This window comes from Lactuca saligna, chromosome 5 (assembly GCF_052625555.1).
Source record: "Lactuca saligna cultivar CGN05327 chromosome 5, ASM5262555v1, whole genome shotgun sequence".
Classification (NCBI taxonomy): Eukaryota; Viridiplantae; Streptophyta; class Magnoliopsida; order Asterales; family Asteraceae; genus Lactuca; species Lactuca saligna.
This window is the reverse complement of record NC_136421.1, coordinates 218,065,458-218,077,466: the sequence shown is the minus strand read 5'-3', so window position 1 is coordinate 218,077,466 and position 12,009 is coordinate 218,065,458. Positions and strand designations below refer to the sequence as shown.

The window sequence follows — 12,009 nt, the reverse complement described above, 5'->3', positions numbered from 1 at the left end:
GAAGTAGTATTCTTCGGTAGATCTGGAAGAGCTTCGGCTCGACAATTTCACTTCTCGGGACCTTCGGGGCTTCGAAACTTTCTTCGAGGCTCGGGATTAATACCGGGGCTTCGGGATACTTCTGGCACGCAAACCGATGCAAAATGGGAGAGAGAGAGAGAGAGAGAGAGAATAGAATTTGGCAAAAGAAGCCGGCTGCCCTCGCATGCCTTTTATAGAGGATGAGGCCTCGCACTACGCTGGGCGTAATGCTCTACGCGAGGCGTACGCCTTGGAATCTTCTCACTGCTTACGTATCCGAAGTACTCGAGTGCGAGGCGCGTCATGCTTCGCTGTACGTTGGGCGTAACCTGGATAACTCCGGTGACTCCCCTTCGGATAATATCGGGTTTAATAATTAAATTTATATTTTAATTATTTAATAAACTTCAAAAATTCATATCTTCTTCATACGAACTCTGTTTTCGACGTTCTTTATATCCACGCGTAGGTGAGACTACGCTCTACAACTTTCGTTTAAACTCAATCGGCTAATTTTGAATTTTCTTTTTATTATTTATGTTTAGTAGGCCGGGACAAGAAAACTCTGTTATAAATTCATAACTTTTTCATCTGACATCCGTTTTCGTCTGTCTTTTCACCAATGCACTACTATCAACGAGATCTTCGATTCTCGTTTAGATTGTTTCTACCAATAATCACTCGATCTCGAATCGAGTATTCGGGTTGCATGCTGCTAAGTCAAAACTTCGAAAAATCATAACTTCCTCATACGAAGTCAGATTTGGGCGTTCTTTTTATGCACGCTCTTGGTTTAACGAACTCTACAACATTCATTTAGATCACCTGGGATAAATATTATTCTAACGTAAATTTCTCTTTTTACATCATTCAGCGTTGCCAGTTTTGTCGCAAAACTTCGACAGGTCATAACTTCTTCGTTATAACTCGGATTTCTGCATTCTTTATATATTCGGAAACCTCATTTCAACTACTACAACATTGTCCATAGATATCGAGCTTATCTAACATTTCATTTCTAACGCTTATTTTTATTCTTAATTCATTTAAGTCACATAACTAAGTACAAAACACATAATACTCAAATAATGCATCTTTATTTTTCCAAAACGGGTTACAAAGGTTAACCTAAACTATTATATCAACATTAATGACAAGCCCAGAAACACAAGTGTTACAACAGACTCATAAAATTTTACATCACTGGAAACAAAAATAAGATTTGAATCAAGACTAACAACTTTGTAACTTTTTTTATCAGATTAATATCCAAGAAAAATACACTTATCGGCTCTTTCAGAGAATTTATCTGAATTATTTAATTTGGTGGCAAAACATAAGCAACCAAACACTCTAAGTTTATCAAAGACTGGAACACTTTTATAAACAAGTTCATAAGGTGAAGCACCATTTAAAATAGAAGTAGGAGTTCTATTGATAAAAAAAACTGAGGTTAGAACAGCATCTCCCCAATATTTAAGTGGAACAGCTGACTGAAACATAAGTGACCTTGCAACATTTAAGATATGTCTGTGTTTTCTTTCCACAACTCCATTTTGTTGTGGAGTATGAACACAAGAAGTTTTATGTAAAATCCCTTTTGACTCAATTAAAAATTTCATCATATTATTTAAAAACTCAGTCCCATTATCTGATCTAACAGTTTTAATTTTAACACAAAACTGATTAAGAAGAATATTAAAGAAAACAACAATACAATCATACACTTCATCTTTTGATCTTAACAAATAGACCCAAGTAGCCCTAGTATAATCATCCACAATGGTTAAAAAATATATGAATTATTCTACAGTTGTCACCCTATAGGGACCCCAAACATCTAGATGAATCAACTCACCAAGTTTAGAATTAGAGTGTTGACTAAGAGGAAAAGGTTCTCTAGTCTATTTAGCTTTATGACAAACATCACATGGAGGAAGATTTTCATTACCAATTTTAAGTTTGAATTTTAAAACACCCAAAGCTTGATCAGAAGGGTGACCAAGCCTATGATGCCAAGTCAATTTAGACACACACCAGACTGAAGAGGACTTAGAGAGACTAGAAGTAATACCTGAAGGTGCACTATTTATGTAATAGAGACTTCCAGACTCTCTACCATTCCCCACCATCACCTTTGACTGTATACCCTGAATTTTAAAACTATGTTCATTAAACACAACTTCATAATTACTATCTTTACAAACCTTATGGACAGACAGTAAATTCACATTGAAATCAGGAACAACAAATACATTAAACAGGGTTAAAGAGTCAGAAAAATTTAGATTACCAATTTTATTAATTTTAGCAGATGTGCCATTAAGATGACTAACTACTAAATCTAATTTTGATACATCCAAAGTATCATGAAGAAGTGACTCAGAAGCAATCATGTGTTGATTAGCTCCTGAGTCAACAATCCATTTAGGTGAATTAACATAAGAGTTATAAGCTTGAAATAAGCAAGTACCTGCCATATTGGCACTGACAGAAGACTCTTCACTAACATTTCTATCACCAATCAATTGAAAAAATTGAACTATTAATATTTGGTGAGTTGATGAAACTCAGAATCCCCATTAGAATCAGGAAAATTAGAAGCACTTCCATTTCCAGAGGAAGTAGTAGAAGAATTAGCAGAAAATTTTTTCACAAAATTATTCTGATTATTATTTTCGTTTCTTGGTTTCACATCCTTGGGATATCCAATCAAATTATAACATTTCTCTATAATATATCCTTTAAAACCACAATTTTTACACTGAACAGTTGAACCCTTATTTTTAGTATTAGATCAGTTATTAAATCTGCTATTAAAGGCAGTGGACTGAGACTTTGTCACAAACTGAGATGACTGAAAGGAAGATAAGGATCCATTTCTTTGAAGGGATTCTTCCCTTGACACAATAGAGAATGCAATTTTTACATTTGGTAAAGGGTCCATTAACAAAATGTGACTCTTAACTTGACTGTAAGAATCATCTAAACCAGATAAGAACTGCATAAGTTTCATAAGATTAGAATGATCTTTAAGTTTAATAGAAGCATCACAAACACACTCAGTTAAGCTAGTAAGACCATCAAATTCCTTCCATAAGGAATCAAGCTTACTGAAGTAATCAGACAAAGAAACACCATTTTGTTTAAGATAATTAATTTGTTAGTGAATATTAAACACAACAGATCCATCAGATTTATTATAAGTTTCAAAAAGACTTTCCCAAATTTCTTCTGCAACTTCTGAATAAGCTTGACTCTGATAAATGGAATCAGAAATAGAAGACAAAAGCCAAGAGCAGACAACAGCGTTAGTCCTTTCCCATTTAGACAGTTTGGACTCATCAACTTTACTTTTCTTAAAAGTTCCATCTACAAACCCTAGTTTATTTCTTGCCTGAAGTGCTCTAGAAATAGAACTTCTCCATAGTCTAAAATTTTCATTTCCAGTTAATTTTGATGTAATAATTGATGTAACAGCATTATCAGAAGGATGGATGTAAAGAGGATCATCAAAATTAACTTGATCATCCTTTCCACTTCCACCGGGTGGATCATTAGAACCACCAGCCATTTAGAACACACAAAAAGAAAACCAAGAACCAAAACAAAACAAAAAACTTAAACAAGACCACACTTCTTGTATTGATATTTAGTCCAGATGGTCACCACATATATCGGGGCCCAAGACAATCAGTACAAAAGAACTATTCAGGCAAAAAGAATTAACCAAGTAAAATGAACATGAAAAGTAACTTGTGTACACAAGACACCAGGATCTCCCAGAACAGATATAAAAAAAAAAGAGATACCAAAAAGGAACAAGAAACGTTCTCACAGTGATTGAAGCTAACAGAAGAGGAATTGACTCTCCTTATCCGTTCCCTACTAGGGTTTATTGGTGATAAAATCCGACCCCTAGAGAGTTATTTAAGATAAGAAGATTAATCGATTAGGGTTTTTTATCGACGATGATCCTCAAGTCGAATAGGGTTTTCACCGATGACAATCCATAGGACGATAAGATTCTTATCAACCGATTGTGACAATCGTCAATCTTGAGTCAAGTCAAGTCATCAAGTCAAGCCAGTCAACTCTATTAAACCTTGTGTATTAGGGTTTGTGTTATGTTCATACTGTATAACTTGCTATATTAATGGGAAAACATCACTTGAGAAAAGTCTTGTGTTAAAAATTTCCTAAGCCCTAGTACTAATCAATGAACTAAACTGATGAAAACCATGTTGCATACTCATTAGGAGTGTGTGGGATCCTTAATCATGACTTTACGGGGCTCAAGAGACTCGCATTACGGAGCCAAACACTCACAAATGCCACACTTGAAATCTCTCTCAAATATCTCTCTGTATGAGAAATCTCTCGAAGAATGTCAGATCTCTCCCAAATCTCTCCAAGTATGTGAAATATCTCTCAAGTATCTCTCTGTATGAGAAATCTCTCCAAGAATGTCAAATCTCTCCCAAATCTCTCCAAGTATGTGAAATCTCTCTCAAGTATCTCTCTGTATGAGAAATCTCTCAAAGAATGTCAAATCTCTCCCAAATCTCTCCAAGTATGTGAAACCACTCTCAAATATCGCTTTGTATGAGAAATCTCTCCAAGAATGTCAAATCTCTCCCAAATCTCTCTAAGTATGAGAAATCTCTCCCAAATCTCCCTCAAATAGTTCCCGTAACTTTTTAGAATCATTCGGGTCATTCCGGACCTTAACCGGGTCAAAAACGGCTTAAAACGGGGCGAAAACGAGAAAAATAGGCTTTAGGAACCGAAACCGGAATGAGAGGCCTCTTAGGGACCAGAACCGAGCCTCTGGTGGATGAGGCATGCGAGACCGAGCCTCGGTCTCTGCCTCCTCTCGGTCTCTGCTCTGCTCGCGCTCTGCTCCTCTCGGTCTCTGCTCGGTGTCGCTCGGTCTCTGCTCTGCTCGCGCTCTGCTCCTCTCGGTCTCTGCTCGGTGTCGCTCGGTCTCTGCTCTGCTCGCGCTCTGCTCCTCTCGGTCTCTGCCTTCTCTCCTCTCTGTCTCTTTGCGCCCCCTTTGTTTTCTCCTTCCCCTCTCGGTTCCTTCCCTCTCTCTTCTCCCCTCTCGGTTTCTGCCTCCCTCCCTCTCGGTTCAGCACCAGAAGGCCGAACCTCGGCCAGACTTCGGGAAAATGTCACTTTTAGCCCATTTTTGATATTTTTAACATTTTAAGCCCGTTTTTCGTGATTTTAAAGCGGGATTTTCTCCAGAAATTATATTTTAACATAATAAACTCTAAATATTCATAATTTAAACATACTTTTATGAAAATCATTATCTAAATAATAAAGATCTAATGGGGGATTTATTTAAGGTGGAGTGTTGACTTTGCCTTAACTTATGACACAAGCAACTACCCCACACCCACTCTATGACCAGCCATACCTCCCCACCTTACCTATGTCACTTCAATGTTCCCTTACACTCAAATTTCACTCACTCCCACGTTTTTGAGCTGGAACAAACAACCACACTCCTCATTTTCTCTCATTTCTCTCATTCCACTAAGTAACAAACACCACTTTTCTCTCAAACTCTTCTACACAAATTTTCGAGATCCAAGGCTGATTTCAAGTGTTCTTCCACACTTAGTAAGTAAAAATTCATCCTCCCTATTATTATTTCACTTCATTCTACTCAAGTCTTTGATTGCTTACACAAACTCCCTAACTATAATGTTAGATTCTCGAAAACCTTCAAGGCATCTCCAAGTGTTCTTGAATTAAACACTTCCATTCTTCAACAATCATCTACTGAAATCACTTAAGGTGAGTTCATACCCCTACATTTTCATGTTTTCTCAAGTTTTCAGGGGGAAATACAAGTTAAAACACTAAGAACATAACTAAATTTTTCTAACAGCCTTCATCAGAAAAGTTCAACTCCGTTCACGGACTGTTTTGGGCATCTTAAACATTTTTGTTTTCAAAACTGTACAAGGTGCAAATAGTTCAAGTTTTTAGCTTTAAAATGGATACTTGCACATCTCCATACGATTTTTCTACAATTTATGGTGATTTTTACAAAACTGCCTATCATTTCAAACAACAATCCGGACCAGTCTGTGATTTTGGACTTTTTCATCCAAGTTGGAGGTCATTAAAAATCGTGATAAAAATTATGAGTAAACTAGACACATTTTGTGAACTCTCAGAATTTACGGATCTAGTTTTCGACTTCGTATGATTTTTCTATGATTTTTCCAAAAACAGGGCAGAATGGCTAAAGTTAGCCAACAGCATGTAAATATCATAACACTTTGTATTATGTTGAGCAAAGTGTATAATCAGAAGTTCTAATATTTGAATGTGTTTCCTTGTTAGTTTATCATTATGAACTGAAACTAAGTCATTTATATTAAATATTATTCATTCATTTAGAACACGTATTATTTAACTATAAAAAGTATAGTTTGATAAATTCATAACACTAATACATTTCCATAAAAGAATTCATACATATTACATACATTTTAGATAAACTATAATAGGTATAGTTTATGATACATCACTCAACGCACTCATACAAAAAGGGTACATTCATACAAGAAAGATTTATATTCACACACATTTCACGTAAACTTGTTAACCTATGTTGTGAGACTCTCTCTCTCCCCGTACGTCCGAGTGCGGGATATAATTCCTGGTAGTTATAATCAGAATCTCCTTGAGGGAGAACGTGAAACTTGTATATAGATCTATATTGGGTTTGACACCCCACACCTCGCTGCTAGCTACAGTGGGACCTGCAGGTCTACGGGTGACAAATGTCATTTCATTTTCGCGACGCCTGAGAAACGTTGTGGCAGGTTCACATAGTCACAGTATGATTATAGCGACTCACTTAGGGAGATAACAATTCATAAAGTTTACGGGGTTTCATAAAACCGAAGTAGGTTTTAGGTTGATAAAAGAAATTTACTTTCCATATCATTTTAAACTCACAACATTTCTACTAAGAAACGATGATTTCTCATACATTCTAGTCTTTGGTTATAAGGCTACATTTTTCGGATTTCAAGGAAAATATCGGATTTTTCTGAAACAAACGCGACATTTACATGTGAAAGACTTCTACTAAGTTTATTAATAAAAGCTTATGAACTCACCAACCTTTGTGTTGACACTTTTCAAACAACTTGTATTCACAGGAAAACACTAATCAGGTTATCAAGTGCTTTTGAGGATGGGACGTTAAGGCGTCAAACTTTTCATATTTTGTCAACATATTGTAATTGATTTTGAAACATGTAATTCATACAAGTGATGTAACTTTTTCAATTATATATATGTTGGTTGTGTTTGCTTAAATTACTATTGAAATTGTGGTTATGATACTATACATGAAGTCCTCCACCCCCGGACGTTTCCGCCATCCTTGGTTTGGGGGTGTGACAGATTGGTATCAGAGCACGGTTTATAGTGAATTAAGTATGTCAAACCACATAAGATATACAAACTATAAACACATTTGGGACTAAAAGTCTCTGATTCTTAAAGTGATTTAACGAGTTGTACTTTTAGAAAACAAATAATTTCTTGTTTTAAAGTATACTTGCATGCATTCTATACTAGCATGGTGTCATAACTTAGGAGAACATAAATTGAAAGAGGAGGAGTCGAACATTATTAATACGCCTTAGCATGTGTAATCAGTTCTGGGAAGGATATAGCCTGATCAACTATATCCGTCCAAGAAGTAACTTACGCACACTAAGGAATAGTCGTAATGAGCGACAAATCTGAAAACCTAATTACACTCCATAAAGAACACGCTAAGAACCAAATATAAACATTTAAAAATACTATAGGAGTATTTGTACGTTTCTATAGCGCCAAATTATTATTTTCCGATACGTGCTTCTTAACCCCGTTTCTCGTGCAGACGACATGGCAGGATTTCACATACCCGGGGACCCCTACTTTCCCAATCAGGGAAACGCGGGATGGATCGAAGACGAGCCCGAGGAGAATCCCGAAGAGGATCCCGAGGAGGATCCCGAAGAGGATCCCGAGGAGGATCCCGAGGAGGAGCCCGAGGAGGAAGACGAACAAGAAGAAGAAGAGGAAGACGACCAAGAAGAAGAGGAAGATGAAAAGGAAGAAGAGGAAGGTGATGAGATAGTCATGTTTGGGAACGAAGCGGAGGAACCACCAGAAGTATTCAACCCTCCCTACATCGCGAGGGTACCCGCGCACCGTTTTGGATACAACGGACCTGAACCCCCTTGGGTAACAACGATCGAAAGATGGAGCCGACAACAACGCCAACGGTCACCATATGGCTACCAACGAGGTTACTATGATCTCACTCATGGTGGACCGGCTGACAGGGCTCTCCCCGTCACAATACAACGAATGGCAAGTATGGATGATCGTGGTAGGACAACGACCGATCAGGTCCGGGAGTTAAGTGCCATTGTACAGTCTACTACGGATCGCACCAGAGACCTGGAACGAGACTCCCACCACCGAGACCAACTCATTCAAGACCTTCTCGCGGCTCAAGCAGAAACAAGAGAGTATCGGGAAAGATACATGGCACTCGAAGAGAGAATGGTTGCAGCCGAACGCAAATTGGCGGAACTACAAGGCGCATCGACATCATCGCAGCCTCCGTCAAAGAAGGGTCGCAGTGATTAGAACTCGTTGCTATTCTCCCGTCTTGGTAGTAGAATTTTATGAGTACGCGTTGGTGCTACTCCTTGTATGTAGGTCGACCCTGCGACTATGTGATTACACTATTCAAAGGGCTTTTGTAATGCCAAAAACTACCTTTTGTAACGATGTAATGTAGACCCTTATGAGGTCAAACTTTTCCCTCTAAACGTTATGTACTAAAAGCTATCAATGAAATTTGGCACGTGTTTTATTTATTGAATGTTTGGCACTATACATCATAACCTGATCACACAAACAGTTTACGAATAATAAAGTTATGATAAAATACAAGAGGGATGAAACCAGTAACACTCGACTCGTTATCACTATTGAAGTCTTACCGACTAGTCATTTTTTTATGACAGAACCATGCCACCAAGGAAAAGACCAAGGCCTTCCAACAACCCAGTGCCGCCTCCACCACCACCTCCGCAGTTTGATCCTGCAATGTTCCAGGCTGCAGTAACGGCAGCCGTGGCGGCAGCAATGTCGCAAATGGGAACCAATGGTTCTGGCGGTTCTGGATCCGGAGCTACCAATTCCATTCATGGGGACAGCACGGGGCGTACGAGGGAGTGCTCTTACAAAGACTTCACGAATGGCAAACCCGATCCTTTCAATGGAAGCGGGGGCGTTATCACACTGGTGCAATGGTTTGAAAGGACCGAGGCAGTTTTTGAAATCTGCGCTTGTCCCGAAGCGAGCAAGGTCAAGTATGCGGCATTCACTTTCACTGGAAAAGCACTTACTTGGTGGAATGGCCGAGTTAAGTCACTTACTCCTGAAGTAGCTAACGCAATCAGCTGGGAGGATTTGAAAGCCCTAATGTTAAAGGAATACTGCCCGAGGGGTGAAATACAAAAACTTGAAGAAGAACTTTGGAACCTTAGAATGTCAGGCACTGATCTTGAAACTTATACTGCCCGTTTCAACGACCTAGCACTCCTTTGTCCAACAATGGTCACTCCAGAAGAGAAGAAGGTGGAACGATATCTTTGGGGGTTGTCATCCCAGATTCAAGATAGTGTATTGGCCTCAACCCGCTACCTTTGAGAGTGCCAAGGAATTGGCACAACAACTCATAGATCACAGGGCTAGCCGTGGTACCGTGATAACCACCACCGACCAAACAAAAGGATGGAACAACAAGAGGAAGTTCTGGGGCAATAAAAAGAAACAACCAATTCAGGACCCCGCCAAAAAGCAACAGATTGTTGCTGTTCGCGCCGCCACTACTGCTGTCGCTCCAGCGCCACCGAAACAGTATACAGGAACTCTTCCCAAATGCAACAAGTGTAACTACCACCATAACGGTGCTTGTCGAGAGTTACACTGCAATAACTGTAACAAAAAGGGGCACACTACACGATTCTGTAGAACGACTATCCAACCCGCCACACAAGTCGCTACGACCGCCATCACTGGAGCAAGCCAAGCCTGCTATGGATGTGGTGAAACGGGACACTTCAGGAGGAACTGCCCCAAGGCACGAGCCCCTAATGCTGGGGGTGTAGGGAGAGTCCTAACTTTAGGGCAGGGAGAAGCAGTCAAGGATCCCTCTGTGGTTACTGGTACGTTCCTCCTCAATAACTCTTATGCATGCGTACTTTTCGATAGTGGGGCAGAAAGAAGTTTCATAAGTCATCAATTCAAACATATACTTAAGTAAAATTCTCAACCACTAGAAGATTCTTACATCGTAGAAATGGCAAATGGAAAGGTTGAGCGCGCTAATGATATTTACATAGGGTGTACTCTCACTCTAGACAACCACTTGTTCAAAATTGACCTTATGCCGGTCACCATAAAAAGCTTCGATATAATCATTGGTATGGATTGGTTAAGCCTTCATCGTGCCGACATTCTATGTTACGAAAGGGCCGTCCGCCTCAATCTGCCGAATGGCAACGTTCTCACCGTTTATGGCAATAAACCTAGTGCGAACCTACAAATCATCTCTTGTGTTAAAACCCAAAAGTACCTCCGAAAGCAATACCATGATTTCTTAGCCCACATCGTAGACAAGAAACAGGAGGTGAAGGACATCAAAGAAATTCCAGAAGTATGCAACTTCCCTGATGTTTTCCCAGACGATCTGCCTGGTGTACCACTCGCACGACAAGTCGAATTTCGGATCGACTTAATCCCAGGAGCTACCCCCGTCGCCAGGGCTCCATATCGCTTAGCACCGGCAGAAATGCAAGAACTATCCAGCCAGTTGAATGAACTATTGAGCAAAGGATTCATCAGGCCAAGCTTCTCGCCCTGGGGAGCACCAGTCTTATTTGTAAAGAAGAAGGATGGGTCTTTTCGCATGTGCATAGACTATCGAGAACTAAACAAACTCACTATCAAGAACCGTTATCCCCTACCTCGAATCGATGACCTCTTCGACCAGCTCCAAGGAGCCAGCTACTTTTCAAAAATCGACCTGAGGTCGGGCTATCATCAACTGCGAGTTCAAGAAGAGGATATCCCCAAGACGGCATTCAGAACTCGCTATGGGCACTATGAGTTTGTAGTGATGCCATTCGGGTTAACTAACGCGCCTGCGGTGTTCATGGATTTGATGAATCGAGTGTGTCGACCCTTCTTGGATAAATTTTTCATCGTATTCATCGATGATATCTTGGTCTATTCGAGGAGCGAAGAAGAACACAGACAACACCTACGACTAGTTCTGGAGGTTTTAAGGACCGAGAAGCTTTACGCTAAATTCTCAAAGTGTGAATTTTGGCTCTGAGAAGTAGGATTCCTTGGCCACGTAGTAAGCAAGGAAGGAATACATGTGGACCCCTCGAAGATCAAAGCAATCGAAGATTGGTCAACACCTACAACGCCAACAGAAATCCGACAGTTTTTGGGACTCGCAGGCTACTATCGAAGATTCATACAAAACTTCTCCAAGATCGCTAAGCCTCTCACCACCTTGACTCAGAAAGGTGTGGTGTTCGAATGGGAAGATAAACAAGAAGCCGCCTTCCAGACACTAAAGCAAGCCCTATGCAGCGCACCAGTCTTGTCTCTTCCAGAAGGAACTGATGATTTTGTGGTGTATTGCGATGCTTCAAATCAAGGCCTCGGCTGTGTGCTCATGCAAAGGGGAAGAGTCATCGCTTATGCATCAAGGCAACTGAAGACACATGAAGTTAATTACACAACCCACGACCTTGAACTGGGAGCGGTGGTGTTCGCCCTGAAGATCTGGAGGCACTACCTCTACGGCACCAAGTGCACCATCTTCACTGATCACAAAAGTCTTCAGCACATTCTCAATCAGAAAGAACT

The 12,009-nt window shown here is 39.9% G+C and overlaps 1 protein-coding gene across 1 annotated transcript; it reads right to left on the bottom strand.

The window, feature by feature from the left end:
- Positions 1-1,283: 1,283 nt before the first annotated feature.
- LOC145046266 (uncharacterized) lies at positions 1,284-3,595 on the bottom strand. Its single transcript, XM_078994562.1, has 7 exons — positions 3,201-3,595; positions 2,951-3,134; positions 2,592-2,719; positions 2,495-2,535; positions 2,229-2,431; positions 2,096-2,171; positions 1,284-1,618 (listed from the first exon to the last, which is right to left on the bottom strand). Exons 1-7 carry the CDS (start codon positions 3,593-3,595, stop codon positions 1,284-1,286), a joined length of 1,362 nt encoding a protein of 453 aa, XP_078850688.1.
- Between the last annotated feature and the right edge of the window lie 8,414 nt (positions 3,596-12,009).